We start from the raw sequence: 22,262 nt of genomic DNA on the forward strand, positions 1-22,262 counted from the left end.
AAAAAAACACATAGGAACAAACCCAATATGCAAATAGGTAGAAACACATTTTTTAGGATTTGATGGGATAAAAGAGGTGGAAGGATACATTTAAAGAAACACAGCAATTCCAATGTTTTTTCATTAAAATATTACTTTACATTTGCAATAGAAACTGCTTTTGTTAAAAGTAAAGTGGAATGCATCTAATGACAAAGGCACTAGCAATTTGAAAGATGTTACTGTGTGCTGAACTGGAGGATAAGGACCTAGTCTATGTTCCTTTGGAATGTGCAGCCCAATGACTTCCAGATATGGTGTGTTCTCCAAGGCCCATCCCTGAATTTTTAGACACACCCAGGAAGGGACAGGGCAAGAGTAGAACTACCATGGCATCTGAACACAGCTCCGCTGCTGCCTTTCTTACTGTGTTTGTACTTAGAGTTTCCCCAGCGGACGATGGCTAGTTTGAGGCTGGATGAGTGAGGGGTCTGCTTAAGCCAGTGCACAGAATGACAGCAGACTCAATCACTAAAATGGTAATTTTACAGTCAAAGGAATATGGAAACATTTGAGAAAAATGCTTCTTTTTATAAAGTTTGGGTCTCCATACTACAGAGCTTCGTTCATTCTGGATCTACAAATTCGTTCTTTTTGTAAGGAAACAGAAAACACTGTTTTTTCCAGCATCTGCACTAATGTTGGTTTTGTAAGAAATAGTGATTTGCACAAGGAAATATTTCAGACTATGATCAGTAAGTCTGCACAACTCCTGTTCAAAGGCCATGAAAATACGCCCAGTAACTGAGCCACTGTAGGAGAGGGACAAGATACTTGGGATCTTACCCTGTTGCTTTCACTTTGGGAACGGTCATTTTTTGCCTTGGCTGTCTTTTCTGCAAGTTTCTTCTGCCTTTGAGGGCCTCTTCCAAAGAAAATGTAGTTGACAAAGGCGTACTCCAGAAGGGCCAGGAACACAAAGACGAAGCAGCCCATAAGGTACATGTCAATGGCTTTGACGTAGGGGATTTTGGGCAGAGTCTCCCGAAGGTGTGTGTTGATGGTTGTCATTGTCAGCACAGTTGTGATCCCTGGGAAAGAAAGGGAGCGGTGAGTGGCAGCAGCTGCGTGGCTCTTGCCTTCCTTTTTCACGTTCCTCTTATAATTTCCAAAACAGCTTGAAACACTCAGACATGAGGGATTGAGTGTGCAGTGTGCCACACACAGTAAGCTGGCACCTCTGCTCTAGGGAAGTGAATTGTTTGGGGGTGTGGCTTCTTACCACACTGGGCCAATATTGACAGTAGAGGAAGAGATATGCAAGGGAACAAAGAAGAATGTGCTTTTTATGTAGAGTGGAAGAAATGAAAACAAATCCAGAATTCAACAAAGAACCAAGTGTTGGGGTGAGAAACCTCGGAAGAACAAGAATGAATTTGAAGTTCTCCAAGGGTAGGGAGAAAAGGCTAAGGGCGTGTGCTCAGTGAAACCACTCCTCAGAAGAAAGTAATTCTTTCTACAGTGCTTATGGAAAGTGAGAGGAATAAGGCATTTTTTGTTTTGTTTTTGCTTTTTTTTTAATTACTAAGGATGAGATCAAGTCCTGCCTTAAAAAGAAATAGTTGAGTGAAGCTCTTGAAGGCAGTTATCTGACAAAGAAATTTCCCTGCTTCACTGAGACAAACTGTACATAATCTAGAAAAACCACTCAGGAAATGTTTGTTCTAGTCAAAGGTTAATGATCTTTTCACATCATAGAATCTCATCAGGTCTGGGACAACTGATCAAATCCTTCTGTTATCTCATTTAATTCTGTACATATTATTGTATGAATGATTGCACTGTCTTCTTCAGTTTAAGACTAAACTGAGTCTTTATAACCAAGGAAGAACCATCTTTTGTGATTCTCCGTCTAACATAGCAACAGTTCTCGCTATACAAAAGTTCCAAACGGGATAATCTGAGGCCACTGAGACCAGGGGACATAATGGTTAGCAACTTGACCAGAATTTCTTGAACTGAATTAAGCCACATCTGCAAGAAAAGGCATGTATCCCTCACTTCCTGATGGGACAGTAACTACTCTAGTTGCCATGCTCATGTATAGATTATTATTTTGAAATTTAAACAAGTTACAAAGCTTGTAACAAAGTAACAAGCTGCAAAGGGTCAACTCTTTCTACTTGGGCAACTGAAGTTAATATGATTATTAATTTGTCTTCCAAGACAGACTAGACAGAATAGCTTTCTTTGCATTGTTATGTCAGACCTTCCCCAAAATGAAACTTTCAAAGGAAAAGCTGAACCATAATCTTTCACCTCCAGTAATCCAAAAAAATGAATGGAAGAACTAAGGCCAGGAGGTGGTGTAAGTCTGACAAGTCATCACTCTCAGGATACAGGCTCTGCGACAGAGCTCAGGCAACTCTAAGCATATCCCTTATCCACATCTCCAGTGGATGGTGTGGACTTGCTAAGCATCTTAGTCTGATTCTCTCTGGATTCCCTTCCCATCCTCAGAGACGTACATCCTCACGCTCAGTGTCCCATGGATGCACCTCGAGACTTCAGAACTCAGCTCACCAGGGGTGAGCTGCAGAGCAAGGAAGGCAGCTTACTCTTCCGCAACACATGCTCTCCCTTCTCTGATCTCTGATCTGCTCCTAATAGCAGAGAAGGGAATTGAAGAACCAAGAAACTGTTTTTATGTATCACTACAAACTGTGATTGCTTATGGAGTATATGGAAGTCTAAGACGTCAGAATACTTTTAGCATTCTTCTCTAACACCACATTCATGTGCACCTGGGAACTTTTTCAAATTTGAAAATGCAATAGGATAATTGCAGTTTACAAATAAATGTGCAAACAAATAAATGTGCAAACATCATGCAAATGCTACAAAGTCGTTCCTTCTCATCATTATTCAAAAATTTTGTAATGTTGCTGCTATTACTTATTTTTCACCTTTCAAAATCGATTTGGGAAGCCTGAATGCTTTGCTCTCTAGCTGTTGCTCTGTTTCTCCAGCTGACTGTTTGGAATGGACATGTCTACACAAGCCTCAGTAGATGTTCCCAGGAAACAGGATGGAAAAACAAAAGGAAGGGATGATGAGCACAACTCACAGGTGCTCAACCTAGTCTAGAAGGTCCTGAGGACATGCGTGAGGACTCTGGCTCCAGGCCTACCACACAGGATAACGGAGTCCCTTAACAATAGGCCTTTTCAGTGAGGGCTTGCTGTGGTTTGGATATGGTTTGAGGTATCGCCCCAAAGTTTCATGTGCTTGAAGCTTGGCAGCCAGTGTGGTGATGTGAACAGTGGTAGATGCTTTAAGAGATGGACCTGATGGAGGTCACTGGGGATGCTGCATTTGGAAAAATTTAAGCCAGATTTTGTGGAACCATCATGAGTTCTGGTAAGAGGGTTGTTATAGAAAGGCAAGAGCTCCTCCCTGCTCCCTGGCTTTCTGTCTTACATTGTAATTTTAATATCTCTCTCTCCTTCTCTCTCCTCTCCACTCCTCTCCTCTCCTCCCTTCTCCTCTCCTCTCCTCTCCTCTCCTCTCCTCTCCTCTCCTCTCCTTCTCTCTCCTCTCCTCTCCTCTCCTCTCCTCTCCTCTCCACTCCTCTCCTCCCTTCTCCTCTCCTCTCCTCTCCTCTCCTCTCCTCTCCTCTCCTCTCCTCTCCTCTCCTCTCCTCTCCTCTCTTCTCTCTCTCTCCCTCGCTCCCTCCCTCTCTCTCTCTCTTTCTCTCCCATTCCCACATACACTCCCACCATAGTGCTATCTACTATGAGGCACCAAGGAGGCCCTCGTCAGTGCTAAGCAGATGTCAGTATCATGTTGTTGAACCATCACAACCATGAGACAAATAAGCTTCTTTTCTTTATATACTACTCAGCCTCAGGTATTGTTTTTTACAACAATGGCAAACAGACTGATACAATGTTCCAGCTTTCCAGTTTGGGTTCACATGAGCTTTCAGCTTAAAAAGCCAATGCATTTACTGTCATTTTGCCTCATATATAGGAGACTATGGACAGTAGTGCATTGTGATGGCCCATAGACAAGACAGTAGAGCCACATGGCTTGTGACCAAATCCCATCTCAGGTGTGGTGAGTCCTCAAGCCATCTACAGCTCATAGGAATTCTAAATGCAATGTCTAAACAGCACTGGTGATGGTGATGTGCCAATAAGTAGTTTACTGGTATTGTTAAAACTGACAACATCAAATAATCATATTACCATCATCATTTCATAAAAGTAATTCCTCAGTAGCCTCTAGGTTTCCTGGCTTGAACTGAACTTTTGCTCTCTATGCTGACAGCATCCAACTACAGTAGAGAAGATGGCCACATGGTGGTAGCTTTCACCTTTTTTGTATAGTCACCAGCTAGTATGTCTTTTTACTAATTGTTAGCCTCAACTTATTTCTCAATTAGATTATATCAGTGAAATACCGCATTTGAAAAATTGCATTTATAAACATGACTTTGCAATAAAAATTCTTATTTGCACCAGGGGTGGGGAAGTTTTTTCCTGCCAAGGGCCTTTTGGGTATTTATAACATCATTCATAGGCTATGCAAACTTTCTAACCTAAAAGCTAGCCTGCTATAGACTTACTGAATTTCATGTTCTGCCTATGGTTGCCTTGGCAGGGCCACAACACATGATTTCATCAGCCTAATGTGGCCTGTGGGCCAGATGTTACCCTACTCCTGAATCAAAATATTTTCCTTTTCTTCCTTCTGATCTAAATTATATTAGGACATATTTCTATTTTTAAGATTATTGATACTGTTATTCACTGATCACTGAATTACAGGATTTTGAGAAAGATCACCTTCTGTCCTCAGTCAACCCTGGAGTACCCAATGTCCGAGTGAGACTATTCCTTGGAGGATGTGGCTACGTGTCCCTCTGTCTTGCAGACACTGTGCCTTTCTGGCCTCTTTAAGAGACCAGGTGTATTTATTGCAGTGCAGCCTTTGGGAAGAACACAAACAGCACTCTCAGTGTTTCAGAGATTTGATACCAGAGAAGAGGCCTGCAGATGGGCTGGTATAGGGGTATTTCTCCAGGCAAAGCCCTCCAAACCATGGCCATATCCTTGTACAGAACCACAGAGCACGGGAGCAGCATACATGTTCTGAGGGATCCCTCAACAACAATAATTTAAAATTGTATCTACTTTATTCTTCTAATCTGTGGCTTTTACAACATAGTAGATCAAATTGCTCTTCCATAGAGTATGTCTAACACTTTAGGAATTATAGTAATCTGCTCTTCTCCAAGACTCCCAGTGGATGCCTGGAACTGTAGAGACTATTGAATTCTATTTTTTTCTATACCAGTACATACATCCTTGGATAATGTTTAGTTTATAAATTAGGTATTGTAAAATATTAACAACAATAAAAATAGAAGCATTATAACAACAAGCTATAATAAAAGATATTGAAAAATTAAGATTTTTTTTTATTTCTGCAATTTTTCATGTACTTGCCAGAAGTGATACTATGGATCAGGGGACTATTGTACCTGTAGCAGTTAAGTGAGAAGATCGTGGAGTTAGACTAAATGGATTGAAATGTTTTTCTGACACTTTGTACCATTAACCTAGTTCTGCTGAACCTCATTTCCGCGCTCTGCAGAATGGGAGCAGGGACACTGCCTATTCTTCCATGGGTATTCTGCAGAATAAATAGCTCTATTCATGGCCCTGCCAGGGAATGGGACATCTCAGCAGCTGATAGGTTTCAGCCTTTATTATTATTGTTGTTATTGTGATGATGATGTTGCCAAGTGTTCCTGACCCAGCAGCACGCTGTTTTTAACCTGCTGGAGTTTACCGTGACATTTCTTAACACCTGCAGACACAGACTCAGACACAAGCTTTTTAAAGGCAGGAGGGTCAGAGAAAAGAGTGCACTGCTGCCCAGTCCAAGAGCTGGACCTGTGGGACTACTGTGTCCAGACCCCACAGTTCCTAAAGCCACAGTTGCCTTTCAGCCCTCCGGCCTCAGGTTCACCTGCTAAATATCTACACACTTTGCCTCTCACACCTGCCTCCCAGACATCCCAACCCACCAGAGCCATTCCAGCAAAGCCACAGGGGGCAGAGTTTGGTTTAAAATAATAAAGCTGTTTCTTTGTTATTGAGAGAAAGTGGATTATACTGTCATACACTGCAAAGAGATTGGCTTGAATATAACCCACTTCAGATACACTTAATTTCATGTTGTGGAAAACAATCATTTCAAAATTTAAAAACTAAAAAATTTCTTTTTTTTTATTAACTGAAAAATGTGGATATTCACATTTTCAGTGCATCTTACCTCTTTTGATGTCATATAATTGTGTTATTTTGGTACTCTCATTCTAATTATCACAATAACGACCAATTCTCTGATGAACTCTCATTGAGCAGCTCATGAAGTTTGAGCTTCAGGTTTCCACTTTTACAGCCCCTTCCAGGCCTGGGAAAGGGTCCCAATAATTTTGTATTTGTATATTTTATATTCCTTTTATTAGAGGAGAGTATTGAAAATTGTGTAATGGGATATTTTCGCAAATTTTGGATTTATTCCTCCAAATTCATCATATCTCCACATTTTACAGGTGAAAAAAAGAGAGAACAACTTAAGAGTAATCTAGTACCATTTCACAAAAAAAAGAAAAATGCACATGAAGACTGAGATTACATGGCAACCTTGGCAGTCTACGGAGAAATCCTACAGCCTTATTTAGAGAATTTTGCTTACCATACCCATTAGAAATGCAAAACAAAGTGCAGAGTTCTTCACAGAGTTCTTTTTTGCTTCACCGAATACCTTCAGTATACTTATCTGGTTTGTTTCAAGTCACAGTTACGTGTATTCCCCGAGAAGAAATCTAATCTTGAACACAATTGTGCAAGTAACATATTTGTGGGTTTAACTCAACATAGCTTAAAAAAATATTAGTTAACTTAAAGACCTGGGAAAGTTGGTATATAGAAAGAGGAAGACGGCGCCGCGGCTCACTAGGCTAATCCTCCGCCTTGTGGCGCCGGCACACCGGGTTCTAGTCCCGGTTGGGGCGCCGGATTCTGTCCCGGTTGCCCCTCTTCCAGGCCAGCTCTCTGCTGTGGCCACGGAGTGCAGTGGAGGATGGCCCAGGTGCTTGGGCCCTGCACCCCATGGGAGACCAGGAGAAGCACCTGGCTCCTGGCTCCTGCCATCGGATCAGCGCGGTGCGCCGGCCGCAGCGCGCCGGCCGCGGCGGCCATTGGAGGGTGAACCAAGGCAAAAGGAAGACCTTTCTGTCTGTCTCTCTCTCTGACTGTCCACTCTGCCTGTCAAAAAAAAAAAAAAAAAAAAAAAAAAAGAGGAAGAAATCAGGAGTTAGCTGGAACCTAGAATTCTTATGTTTTTCTGTAACCTTTGTTATCAGTAAACGTGTTGATAATTATTTTCCATCAATTTTTTAAAAATCTATTGTTGACAATTACATTTGCAGCAATTAAACTCAACTTTGACCCAAGAAAAGAGGGACTAAAGATTTCTCATCAGCTCTGCAATTACCTAAAATGATTATTTTGTCCATACATTTTCATAATAATTAGCTGAGAAGTAAACAAGCTTTCTGAAAACATAGGCCTTCCCTTAGTACACAAAAATATTAAAAATAATATTGGAACCTATAATATACATTGTACATGAGCTGGTAATCCAGTTGTCAAATAACCAGTGGCCAGGAAAGATTACTAGAACTCTTGGGAATCACTCAGAATCTAATTGCATATTTTAATGCTCATTAAATTGTGTAATTCCAATTACATGCTGCAATATTTGACTATTTTTCTGACTTAAAAAAGAAGAATGCACAATTAATCAAGTCTTCTTTCTGGGCCATGGAATAATTTTGAACAGGAGATGTTAATCCTTGCTTCAAAATTAGTGTCAAAATAGTTTTATTATGCAAATATTCTGCAAGCATATTTTCCCTTTCGTGGGCATGGAAATTCACATTGGAGCCTTATAATTAAATTAACACATCAAGGGAATCGTGCATGAAATTAATGTTTCAAGATAAAAAGTGACTGCATGGGCAAGACTGGTGTCAGGATGTCAAAAATTACTGTTGAACTCTAACCTTTAAAGCCCCTTAACACTGTAATGATATGGTTACTTTACATTTTGGAGATCACTCAAAAATAGCACATACCGAGGGCAACTCTAGCAGCAGATGCATCATAATTGATCCAGAAAGATACCCACGAGAGAATCGTAATCAGTATAGAGGGCATGTAAGTCTGTAGAATGAAATATCCAATGTTTCTCTTCAACCGAAAACTCAGTGAGAGTCGTGGATAGGCACCTGGGATAAACAAGACAAGGAATACAATGAAGAAAACATGGCAAACAAAAGGGTTTGCTTTGACTTCCATGGGCCAACAACATGCATTTGAAAAGGCCGTGGACCACAACCATGCAATTTGCTTCTGTCTGACTAATGATATTTACAGAAGAATTCAGAAGGTAGCATAGTTCACCAAGTACTTGGGTCCCTGCACTCGCATGGGAGACCGGGAGGAAGTACCCGGCTCCTGGCTTCAGATCTGCGCAGTGCCGGCCGTAGCAGCCATTAGGGGAGTGAACCAACGGAAGGAAGACCTTTTCTCTCTCACTGTCTATAACTCTCTCTCTCTCTCTCTCTCTCTCACTGTCTAACTCTGCCTGGCCCCCCAAAAAAAAAAAAAATGCATTCACTACTTTGAAGGTTAGCAATTTTTGCAGTGCATGTAATGAGGAGAAAGCATAGAATGATTTTCATTAGAGAAACAGTTAAGTTTATGTTCTAGTATCATCAATGGAATATAGCTTCCACTCATGCAGAGTTGATGACACCTCCATTGTTTCATGTGATATTGTTCCTCAGGATAACCATCAAGATGGGTCAGACCCTGATCCTAAGTCTTGCCCTCTCCTGGTCCCTAGCCCTCTGCTCCATCTGCCCACTCTGGAAGCAAAACATTGACACCCAATGTCATCCCATACTCAAAATCTATGGCTCACTGCCTCCAATAAATGTCAACATATGCACATGGGAATTTTAGTGTCTCCAAATTTTACCAAATTATTTAATTTTCCAACATATATTTACATTAAGCATACTGTTTACTCATAAAAGGGGTTCTCACTGTCTCAAAAAAATGTGCATATTTCCTGCTTCTGTTAATTCATACCCATTGTCCTTATGAAATGTCTTCCCTTAGCTATACTTTCAGGCTCTGGGCAAGAGCCACAGTAAACAAGAACCCTCTCTTCTTTCTTCTTCCAATATAAACAATCACCTTCTTGAGTTATTTTCTTTCTTATCAAGAATATGATTATTAATATTTCCAACAGCATCTTCCAAAGTTGTACAGTCCCTAGGACAGTTTGTGAAATAACGTATTTTTATATACTACACTCTCTAGGTAAATGTTTAAACCATCCCAGATTATGGATTGTTATGTCTACATACTGTCTAGTGAAAACAGAAGTCTTTAACATATTTGTGTGACCCTTTAGTTGAGATAAAACATTAAACCTTTAATATCTATTGAATCTGAGTTTCAAATCCCATGGAAATCTCAGTATCTTCACTTTAAATAATTAGTAAGTTCTTATCACTTATCATTTGCTTCTTCCTCATTCAGGAATACTCCACTGTATACATTATACTTGGAACAGTCTTTGTATCAGTCAGTCTGGGTTGGATTATGCTACTGTAACAAATAGCCCTCAAATCTCAGTAGTTTACAACAAAGATTTATTTTTCTCTCTTGACTATATATGTACTTAGCTACTTCTATTTTCAGCACTGCTGGATATTGTGGAACAAATGCCACATAAACTGCCATCATATTTCACAGGGCAGACCAAATCTTAGTGCCAACCCTTCTGCTATCAGAGTGGGATGTTTAGTTCTTCCCAGGGAACAGCATTCTGAATGACAATTTAATGTACCATGTGCAATGCTTTGGATATGGCTGAGTGTGTCCCCAAAGTCTCAAGTGCCAGAAACTCGATCCCTAGTGTGGTTGTGTTGAAAGGCGGTAGGACCTTTAAGTGAGGCCTCCTAGAAGATAACTGGGTCATTGAGGGCACCACACCCAGAAGAGGTTTATGTACTTCTAATGGGTTGATGGTTAACTCCTATAAGAGCAAGTTCAAAACCCTGGAATCTCGCTGGCTTCCTGTCTTGCCATATGATCTCTTCTGCACCCATTCATGTCATTATAATGTCATTTGCCATGAGGCCCTTAAGAGAGGTTAAAATGGGGGTTCACCAAGTTTTGCACTTTCAACATCCAAAACTGTGAGCTAAATAAACCTCTTTTTGCTATAAAGTACTCGCCTCCAGCATTTTGTTGTAGCAACATAAAATGAACAAATTCACCATATTCCACAACTTCCCATGTACTTTCTAGAGCGTATCTTCAGAAAAACTGTTCCCAGTTGAAACCAATATTGACACCCACACAATGAAGTGTGCCTAACACTATGATGGAATGCTTGCCCCTGCAATGTGGTGGGGGAGGGGAGAGAGAGGGGAACAGTGACATGACTGCTCTTAGAAGATCACTGGAGACCTAGAAGAAGAGGATACAACTCTGATTTCAAAAATACTTGAATCCTTGGAAATTCACCACGATACTCATTGACATAGAATTTAGAATTAATAAAATACACTTTGTGGGTGGGTGGGGGGTCAGCACTGATGGTGTAGTGAGTAAGCTTCCGATTGCAGCGCTGGCATCTCATATGGGTGCCAGCTCTAGTCCCAGCTGCTCTCCTTCTGATCCAGCTCTCTGCTAATGGAGGGGGAAAGTATCAGAAGATGGCCCAGAGTGCATGGGCCCCTGAACCCACATGGGAGAACCAGAAGTTCTTGGCTCCTGGCTTCAGATCTGCCCAGCTCCGGTGGTTGTGTCCATTTGGCGAATGAACCAGTGGATGGAAGATAAGCCTCTCTCTTTCTCTTTCTCTAACTCTGCCTTTTAAATAAATAAATATTTAAAAAAGAAAAGAAAATACACATTTTCATATGTGTTTGGCATAGCAAATGCATTCTATTTGGTAAAAGTAAAATGCCACTTCAAAGTAACGAAATTTTCAGGCATTCAGCAAATGCCCCATTGTATCACAGTCCTCAAGGTGCACACGGTGAGTGGAATAAGCAACAAAGATAAATACAAGAATGAGCCAATCCATGTTAGAGAGGGAGTCATACAGAACTGTCCCAAGTCAAATAGTGTTTGTGGTACCCTAGAGATAGAAAAAAATTCCTGGGAATCTGATTTAGTGTTTTAGGGGTAGTTTCATGTATCTGAACTGAGATACTCCTGGGTGAACAAAATTCCTTTGGGCAGGAAAAAGGAGAACTTTCAAGGGAAAGCACCCAACAGAACCAAATGAGGAAATACCTCTCCAGATGTCATGAGACAAAAATTTCAGACTTTAGAAAATATAGAATCATCTGATCCAAAACCTATTCTTCTAAGCCAAGACTTTGGTCATTTGAAGTGCATATTAAAGAGTGCCTGAAAGTCTTTCTGTAGCTCTGTTGGATACATTCCTTACACTGTCAGGATGGAATGCAATGATAAATGCTGTATCCATGGGAAAACTCCCAAGTTATCATAGCTCGTGGCCAATCATATAAGGTTCAGAAGCCATGAGTCAGCTGAACTAACATGTACCCTTCAATTCAGCAACAGAAGCTTTAAAATTACAACAGACACACACAGAAGCCCTCACGCCTCTGTGGCCGTGCAGATGTGATCAGTTCCCCAAGTAGATGCTGAGCCAACAAAAAGAGGCACAGTCCCTGAACACAAGTGCACCGTTCCAATTCAGAGCTTCCTTGGCAAATCTAGCTGGTGAACATGCTGATCTCAACCCTTTTTCCCTCGATGCATTAAAAGTTATGCCAAAAACAAGGCCTTGGGTCTCTAATCCAGCCTAAATTCATATCATTCTCCAGGCATTAATATTTTTGAAGAAGTAATTAAAATATGGATACAGAATTTCATGCCAATTTTGCAGAGCAAGAGCCACTCCAAAGTATCTGTAAAATAGCAAGCTGATAGGTTAGCAACCACAGCAAATCTGCACCACACTGGCCACTGTGGGGTTGTCCCACCATTGCCGAAGAAGCTCTCATTTATTGCCACTTCTGAGTCCTTTATCATGGTATCTTATCCATTTATGATATCCCTTTTACTTATGACAAAGCTTAAACCAGAAATAATGTTACCAATTTTCTCATCCTCATTACTGGTAATCTTCTTATATGCTGAAAATAGAAACCCATGAAGAATAAAGGAAATATATGAAATAAAGCATGAGTAGAGCTAGAAAAAATATGAATCAGGCAATGGTCTCCTTCCAACCTCCACAGTAAAACCAGAGTATGGAGCCACATGAGAAAGCAAAGAACACATGTGTTTGAAAACTCCATGCTCAACAAAAATTTGCTATGTTCCTTTTGGAGAATCTGAGTACTCTCTCAGAACCTCTGTTTCCTCAAGTGTAAAATCAGGAAAAGAATGCAATGAGTAACAAAAGAAAAAAAAGATAAATTATAATTCATCAAATTTTAAAACTATTGTGTTGCAAAGAAACTGAAAAGACAACTCACAGAATGAAAGAAAATATTTGCAAGTCATATGTCCAATTAGGAACTAAAGTATATCAAGTATCTAAAGTATATCAAGAATACTTAGAAAACAAGAAAGCCACTGTAAATAGAAGACAGATGAATGGACGAGCACAAAAAATGCTCAGCTCCATTAGTTATTAAGGGAATGCAAATCAAAATCACAGTAAGGTACCACCGCATGGGGTGAGAGTTTGTCCTACCAATTAAAATGTTTGGGACACCTGTATCTCATACTGGAGTTCCTGGGCTGCATTCCCAGATGCACTCCCACTTCCAGCCTCCTGCCTATGTGCACCTTAGGAGGCAGCAGGTGAAAGATCAGGTGGTTGGGTCCCTGCTACCCTTGTAGGAGACCTGAACTGAGTTCCTCATTTGCGGCTTCAGTCTGGCCCAGCCCATGGCCATTGCAGATACTTAGTGAACAAATAGGGATGATACTGTTCTCTCTCTCTTTCACAAATAAGTATTTTTTTTTAAAACAAAATGTGAATTCATAACTACTAAAATGGCTATAATCAAAAAGACAAAAAACAAAACAAGTGTTTGCTCAGCAGTTAAGATGCCACTTGGGAGACCCTCATCCGGTAAATGAGTGCCTGAGGTCAAGTCTCAAATATACTCCTGTTTAATGCTTCTTGTTAATGCAGAACCCTGGGAGACAGAGGTGTTGGCTCAATTAGTTGGATCCCTGCTACCCACATGGAATACCTGGATTGAGTTCCTGACTCCTGGCTTCAGCCTAGTACAGCTGTAGCCCCCATAGGCATTTGAGGAGTTAACCAGCAAATGGGAACTGTGTGTGTGTGTGTGTGTGTCCATGTGTGCGTGTGTTTGTGTGTACATGCTTCTCTATTTCTCAATCAATCAATTAATCAATGCTTTTAAAAGGTAAGAAAATTTGTTGGTAATGATGTAGAGAAATTATAACCCTCATATCTTGCTGCTGTGGTGTAAATGGTTCCCTTACTTTAGAAAAACTATCTGACGATTCTTAAAATGGTTAACAAGAGTTATTGTATGACACAGCAAATCTACATGAATTTGTTTCCTAAGAGAAATGAAAAGAATTCCATACTAGATTGCGTAACCAAATATTCACAGGAGGTTAAAAAGTGAAAACAACCCACATGGTTTAACAAATTATGAAAAATAGAATTAACAAATTTTTTTTGGTGCAAAACTTTTTGAAATCTGGGCACAGTTTTTTATAATATGCATTTTCCATGGGCTTTTGAAGATCTTTCATACTAATGCAAGGAATTATTAATTGACAAGAAAAAGAATGAAGTACTGACATAAGCCATGAGAAAATATTCTAATTGAAAGAATCTCATCACAAAGGACCACATATGGGATGATTCCATTTATAGGAAATGCAAGTACTGACAAATCCAGAGAAACAGGGAATAGATTTGTGAGGGCAGTGGGAGGAAGGTTAGGAAAATGGCAAATTGTTATTAATGGAGACGGGGTGAAGAAAATATACTAAAACTGATTGAGGCCATGATTATACAGCTCTGTGAATACACTAAATGCCACTGAATTGCACATTTTAAATGGGTGAATTATATACTATGTGAGTCATATCAATAAATCCATTATAAAGAAAAATACTACATGTATAAATACTTTTACTAGGAATTAGATGACGTAATTCACATCAACTACAAAATATACTGTCTGGCCCAACAAAAACACGATAAATGTAGGTCTGTCCCTCCAACATGGGTAGCTTCTGTGGTCAGAATTCTGTAATCACAGAGATATCACTGTGGTGCATATTTGAAATTTTTTTCCTGGAAGACTTAAAGGAAATTTCAAAAGACAAAGGTTCGCAAGAATTATTTCTGTAAAGGAGCTGTAGGGTAATGAACCTCTGACGAAATCTTGCTTCTGTAGTGAGAAGTGTCTCATGCCTCAATCCTTCGAGGAAAGTGTTTTACCTCAAGACACAGAAGCTCCTCTTTAGCACTGGGAGCGAGAATGTTCTGGTCTCACCAGTTTGGACTTAGGAATTAGGGAGGTATCTCTCCAGGAGGCACAGCGGAAACATTTGCAAGGATTCTTCTAACCAAAATCAGTGGGGCAAACAAAATCACGGCTTTTAATGTTAACTTAAATTATAAACAAGACATATATATGGTAACGCTTTCTTTGAACACTGGGTATACCATAGTCTCTATGCCTAATATAAATGCCATTTACTGACCCAGTAGACAGTGATTTAACCACATGCTTACCTTTAATAAAAACTTAAGATTTACCAGGGCTCATAAATGGACTCTTGAAAAGAATTTTAAGTTCACATCAACAGTGAAACATGTGGACCTTTAAAAATTCGTAATTTGATCACTATATTCTTAAATCTTATATACAAAATACATGAAATTTAATCCCTTATATAAGTTTAAAAATTTTTTAAATTCATGATTTATCATAATCATTAATGAATAAGACAATATTTTGAAATTTACTTTTGGATACTAGAAAATTCACGTATATTAACTAAAATGTTTTATCATTGTTCATTTTGGAACTTTTCTTTTTCTTTTTTTAGCCTTGGATGAAGTATTTTTTGAAAAAAGTCAGAATATGTCACTATGCAAAAGTACCAAAGCAAAAAAGAAGGGAAATAAACAGCTGATAATTAAGAAGGATATTAATTAATCTGTTCTCCAGGTGTCTTGAAAAAAATCTCAAATTTTTTAACTCAAAGGAAACTAAATAGTTATGAGTAAATTTCTAAATTTGCAAAAACTGTACATCCAAAATTTTTCTGGTGAGCATGACACATATTAAGAATTAATACAAAAGCTGAAATCCCAAATCGCAAATGGATGACCTGTGTGTTCACAGTGATGTTTTAATGGGCTCTTTGTTAGCTTGATGTATTTGTTCAAATAAATTTAATTTAGTGCTTTTAAACTGACCTGCCATTCGAATGCTTGCTCATATTTTTACAGCTTGCTGCTATTAAAATCAAATTAATTCTTCTGAGTCTGAGCTTTCAAAAACTTTCTCAATAGCACAGTATTTTTGATAAACGTTTCATTTACATAATGTTATCACAAAAATACATAATTGACTTTTATTTTCTGAAATTTTATGATAAAATATTTTGTAAATTTTCTTTTCTACTGTTATGTAATAACAGCCCAAACTAAATACATATTATATATTGAATCAACTCTAAACCTTTCTGGAAAAATAACAAGGGGTGAGAAGTAAACCGTGGTATTTAGGTACTATGGAATAGGTGACCCAAGCACTGGAACTAATTAGAAAAAAATTAATAAAATTCAAATACATTTTCTTGAAGGCACTGGGGAGAAGATGATGAACAGTAAAAATCTGTAGCAACATATGTGAGAAAAAGGAAACAGAGGTAGCAGTCCATGTTCCAGGGAGCTGTAGGCTTTGGGAGAGAGATAACGAGCTAAGCTGAACTCTGGAAAAAAACTGGAGAGCAATAGGCAAGAAGGGAGCCCAGCATACAGCTTTACACCTGGGCTGGCTACACTGGTACAAAGAATTCTGGGTAAGGTATGAAGATAAGTCACGTATGCACAAAGACTGAAATTGAATTCAGAATTACCTGGATCCCAGAAAGCAGATGAAGCCCAGATCTTTTCTGATAAACAAGTCAGATGAGATTTTCCAGAATGAAGCAAAAGGAGAAAATAAAATGAAAGATACAGAAAGGAGGGAGGCATGTATAGACCACATAGTGTGATGATGGAACATATGCGTAATTGGGATTCTGGGCGAAGAGGAGAAAGAACGGAGCAAAAGCAGTATTTGAAGAGAGAATGGCTGACAGTGCTCAAAAATGGCTGAAAGGACTCCAGACAAAGATTCAGGATGAACCATGAAACCCCAAAATAACTACTGAGAGAATTTCAATCCAAGAGATCACAATAATGTCAGTGGAAATCAAAGAAAAAATGAACTTATCTAGAGGAGGAAGAAATAAAGGTTCCTTTCAAAATAGCACCAATTAGACCTACAAGTGTCTTTTTAGCAAAAACAATGGAAGTCAGAGACAAAGAATATCTTCCAGTGGAGAAGATAAAGCATTCCTTTATCCAGATTTCCATCCCCAACAAATACCTTCATCCTGCAAAGCTAAATGATATAATGGTAAAAATAGATTAAGAAAAGCTGTTAAGAAATTTGTTGCCAGGATACATTAAAAAAAATATTTAGGCAGAAGAAAAAAATTAGATAGAATAAAAACATTTGCAGGGAGAAACCTGGAAATAAGTAAAGGATGAGTAATAAAGAATTATATAACTATATCTAAACATTGGTTTCATTTAACAACATTAATACTGTGTGAGGTTTAAAGTATAGGTAGGAGCCGGCGCTGTGGCATGGTGGGTAAAGCCAACACCTGCAGTGCTGGCATCCCATATGGGTGCCAGTTCTAATCCTGGCTGCTCCAATTCCGATCCAGCTCTCTGCTATGGCTTGGGAAAGCAGAATAAGATGGCCCAAGTCCTTGGATCCGTGCACCCCTGTGGGAGACCTGGAAGAAACTCCTGGCTCCTGGCTTTGGAGCAGTGCAGCTCCGGCCAATGCAGCCAATTGCAGAGTGAACCAGAAGATGGAAGACCTTTCTCTGCCTCTCCTTCTCTCTGTGTGTGTAACTCTGACTTTCAAATAAATAAATAAATCTTTAAAAAAATAAAGTGTATGTAAATTAGGTAATAAGTCAGAAAGAAGAGATATGGAGTCAAAAAACACTGAGGTTTATTTAAGAAGTGGTAGAAAAGTATGATCACAGATAAATTATTAGAAGTAATAAGCATGTTAGCAAGGTTGTTCAATGCAGCATCACTGTTTTCTTAGAAATCCAAAAGAAACAGGAAATTAATGTTTGAACTATTTTACCAGTTATAGCAATAGAAAACATAAAACATCTAGGAAAATTCACAAAGAAAGATTTCTACACACAAAACTATAAATGGTTTTGGGAAAAATTAAAGAAGCCTAAGTAGAGAAATAAAACATATGCAGTTTGAGAGAATTAGGGTGATGTCATTTTTCACTAAATTAATTAATATAGTCCTAATAAAAAGCAAGAACCCCAAAATGGTAATTAATAATCTAATCATGAAATGTATATGGAAATGAAAAGGTAAAGAATTACTAATTCAATCCTAAATAAAAGGAAAGAGTGGGAAGGATCTATACAACTTAAAGTTACAGTAGATAATACAGTGATTACTGTGATGTAAAGGTTGAAAAAGTCAGTCAATGACACAAAATAAAAAATCCAAAAGCATACCCATATGCACATAATCTATTTATGACAAAGGTGTTGCCTGCAGAGCAATGGTGCTCAGGAAATAACCAATCCATGATGCACACCATTCACAAAAAGTAAACTCTAGATGGACTGTACTTCCAAATGTAAAAAAGTATATATATATTTAAAAACTTTATGTATTTACTTATTTCACTTGAAAGAAAGAGTTGAGGAGAGAGTTCTTCCATCTACTAGTTTACTAACCACACAGATGCCCACAACAGCCATGGCTAGACCAGACCAAAGGTGAGAGCCTAGAACTCAATCCATGCTTCCCAGGTGGGTAGCAGGGATGTAAGTGCTTGAGTCATCCCTGCTGCCTCCCAGATGTACATTAGTAGAAAGCCGAGTCAGAAGTGGAAGAGTCAGGACTAGAACCGGCACTCCTATATGGGATTCAGGTGTTCCGAGTGGTATCTTAACATGTCATAAAACATGTCCCAAAAGAGTATTTTTTGTAACACAGGTAACCTCTAATAACATATATAACTTATAATAACCTATATAACCTATAATAATCTTGTTTCTAGAACGTAGAAATAACTCAATGAGCAGTAAGAAACTGATAGATAATTCATAAAGATTCTTGCACAGGCAATTCATAGAAGAGGATGTCCAAACAGATCATTGTGAATGGTGTTCAACTCACTTGTAACCAGAGAAACAATAGTTAAAACAGTAAGTGTTCACCCAACATCCACCAGAAGACGTCTGTCAGAGACTGACAAGGGAACTCTCAGTCACTACTGATATGAGTCAAATGGGAACAGCATTTTGGAAAAGCATTTTGGAAACAATTGGTATATCCAATTAAATCTGAGCATTCACAATTCCATTTTAATATACAGTCATACCTCTATATCCATGGAGAATTCAATCAATCATAGGTGAAAAATGTATTCAATGGTGGTTGCATTTGTACTAGATATATATAAGATTTTTTTTCTTGTCATTATTCTCTGAGCAATACACTATAACAACTATTTACACAGCATTTACATTGCACTAGGTATTGCAAGTAAACTAGAAATAATTTAAAGTACAAGAGAGGATATGTGTAGGTTATATGCGAATAGGAAGCTTATTTGTGTAGGGGACTTGAATGTCCATGTATTTTGGTGTCCATGAGGTTAGAGGGTCCTGGACCAACCCTTGCATATATCAAGGGACAACTGTATACTCAACATTTATGTGGCATATACTCACACACAAAAAAAGATACAAGAATGTTCATAGTAGAATTACTCATAGATATACATCAGCAGCAGAATGGATAAACAAATTGTGGTATATTTACAAGTAGTTAACAGGGAAAAAAAGAAGAGAGACATGGCTGGATTTCACAAACACCATGCTGAGTTCAGAAGGCAATCAGAAAATAACCCAAACTCTAGTATCCCATTAAGTAAGGTTCAAAACCTGCCAAAATTACTTATGGTATGATAAGTTAAGACAGTGGTTGGCTTTGGGAAGGAGAGCAGGGACAGAATTAGGAAGTGTCACCACAGGGACTTCTGAAATATCAGACCCGAACTTTTGACTGATTATGGATTATTTATTAAAAATACATTTAAAAGTTGAATGCTGTTTAAAAATTATTACAATATTTCCAAAGCTTTTTTAGAAAGTCAGTATCTTTTCAAGTTTATATCAAAATAATTTCATAGACCTAGACTAATCTAAGTTTTCACCACTTAATTAAAAAATACATTTTCAGTATTTCCTGAAATTCACCCATAAAGCCCCATGAGTCCACAAAAGCAGGTTACATTATGTTAGTATATTTAAAAAAAAGACTTATCTATGTATTTATGCAAAAGGAAGAGTGACAGAGACAGAAAGAAGGAGGGAGAGGGGAAGAGAGAGAGAAAGAGAGAGAGAGAGAGAGAGAGAGAGAGAGAGAGAGAGAAAGAGAATCTTTCATCCATTGGCTTACTCTCCAAATGGCTGCAACAGCCAGACCTGGGCCAGGCAGAAGCCATGAGCCTGGAACTCCATCCTGGTTTCCCATGGAGATTGTAGGAACCCAAGTACTCAGACCATAATCTGCTGCTTTCCCAGGTAAAGCTGGATTAGAAGTGAAACAGCCAGGACTAGAATTGGTACTTTGATGTGTTAACATCTATTGACTATAGCAAATACATTCTTTATTTAAAGGATTAGCACAAAAATAAAATGTTAAGTAATCTCAAATGAAATACCTTGGCAGGCTGGCTGCCACTTCTCCATCACAGTTTCTCTTTGTTGTTGTGCTTTGCTTTCAATCCCTCTCCCTTCTGTTTCTTGGAAAGCCTATCAATGCATGCTTGCAGGTTCAGCTTAATCCTATAGACTATAGATGCTGAAGAATGATTTAAATAAACGCTGCATAAATATTTTAGCTAAAAAGTCTCAGTCTAGATAATAAAGGAATTTTGGTAATAGATCCAGGATTTTCCAAGAAAACAGTAGATTTAAACAGTGAGTTGCATACAAGGGATTTCATGAAGGGAATTTATTCTTTTCTGCTTGACTTCCCAGGAGAATCTGAAGTTGGTATATTGAGTGTATCCTAAACATGGGTTATGAACAAATACCTTACCTTAAATGTTCTTCACTGAATACCTGTTAAATATAAGCATGAAAGTAATAATTCATGACAGCTGATAAAAAAAAAAAACTGATGCAATGTATGATTCAAAACTTTCCAAAGGAAAAAGATAACTGGAAGAAAAGCTCAAGGAAGATTAGGCAGAGGGTTGATGTGTGAACTGTCCACTGATGAATTTACTAGTTTTTGACAGGAGGAAAAGAGGATGAAAATATCTCAGGTGGCAGAAAAAACAGTTGCAAAAGACTTTGGATAGAATGAAGGAGTGAATGGAAGACAGAAGAAATTAAATGTAACAACAAAACAAAGATCATGTGAGCTAAACTGAAGAGGAAAGGGTGTGTGGGGAGCAACCCGGACTAGACTGAGTTACTGGAATTAAGACTTATTCTATGCATCTGCTCTCCCACAATATGGCGCTGGGAGAGAAGAAAACAGCTTCTACACAGGTGCCTCCAGTTCAGCCAATAAACTGTAGGACTCGCTCCTGATTGGAGGAGAGCAGCGTACTCGGCGTGTGGGCAGCCGAGTTGGGATTGGCGGAGGAGGACTATAAAGGAGGAGAGAGACGGCATGCACCAGGAACATCTAAGGGGAACATCTAAGGGGAACACCTGTGCAGCCCCCGAGAGAGCCAGCCGGCGGTGTGCCGCTCCCCTGCGGAAGTGGGGAATGTGGCCAGGGGGGACTGCCCTTCCACGGAGGTGGAAGGGATAGTAGCCAACCCGGGAAGAACCAGCAGCAAACCCGGGGAGGGCCGAGCAGACGAAAGAACAGCGCAGGGTCCTGTGTCGTTCCTCCACGAAGAGGGGGAGCGACATAATGGTGCCGTGACTCGGATAGGAAACCTAGGAGGGAAGAAGTGGAAAATACCAGAGAGAGAGACTAGCAAACAGCCTAGGGAAAAGCCGGACGAAAAAGGTGCTGGAAGAAGCTATTGAAAGCCTAGGCATAGACTCAGATACGGACTACGGGGGGGAGCTGGGAGAAATCTCTAAGGTCGAAGGCAAAAGTGAAAGCTAGAACAAACAGACTCGGATGCGGACTGTGGGGAGAGGCCAGGAGAAATGAGGGAGGAATATTGTTGGAGGAAAGCTTGGGGAAACATACCGGGTAGAGAAAAATGTTAGGGAAATTGAAGCCGCGGGGGGCAGGCCGAGGCGGAAACGAAAGCCACTTTGGGATTCTCAAGTTAGCCCGGGAATAGGGGGCGAAAAGTTAAAACCAGAAGCGGAAACGTAAGCCTGGTTGGGATCCGTCTGATTAGCCCGGGGAGCAAAGGACGGGAAGCCAAACAGTGGGGCGGAGACGTAAGCTGGGTTGAATTTGCCAGGCTAGCCCGGGGAACTTGGATTGAATGCTAGTGGCGGAGACGCAAGCTACGCTATGTGACTCGCGGAAGCCGCCGCGTGCAGAGAGAGCACGGGGCGTGAATAGATAGGGAACGCGGGGCTGGCGCGAGGCCGTGGTTCAGACGCGAAAGGGCTAGTGAGAGACCGCGGAGTGTGCGCGCGAAGCCGAGCCGCGCAGAGCCGGGAGCCCGCCGGCGGGGCGAGGCGCTGGGAAGCCGCGCGGAGCCGTGAAGCTGCCGCGGGGCGGGAGCCGGGAAGCCGCGGGGATAAGAGAAACAGAAGTTTAGAAGTAAAATGAGAGCGGGAAGCTGCGGGGATAAGAGAAACAGA

General features: G+C 39.7%; 1 protein-coding gene across 2 annotated transcripts in view; it reads right to left on the reverse strand.

Annotated features, from left to right (window-relative positions):
• The window catches only part of GABRB3 (gamma-aminobutyric acid type A receptor subunit beta3), a 416,113-nt gene that overhangs the window by 16,306 nt on the left and 377,545 nt on the right, over positions 1-22,262 (reverse strand). For both annotated transcript variants that reach the window (XM_070053326.1, XM_008269751.3), the window contains 2 exons: positions 8,195-8,347; positions 826-1,070 (listed from right to left, as the gene is read on the reverse strand). In XM_070053326.1, the coding sequence (XP_069909427.1) occupies positions 826-1,070; positions 8,195-8,347 (398 nt within the window). The remainder of the gene's footprint in view (positions 1-825; positions 1,071-8,194; positions 8,348-22,262) is intronic.

Source organism: Oryctolagus cuniculus, chromosome 12, assembly GCF_964237555.1.
Source record: "Oryctolagus cuniculus chromosome 12, mOryCun1.1, whole genome shotgun sequence".
Lineage (NCBI taxonomy): Eukaryota > Metazoa > Chordata > Mammalia > Lagomorpha > Leporidae > Oryctolagus > Oryctolagus cuniculus.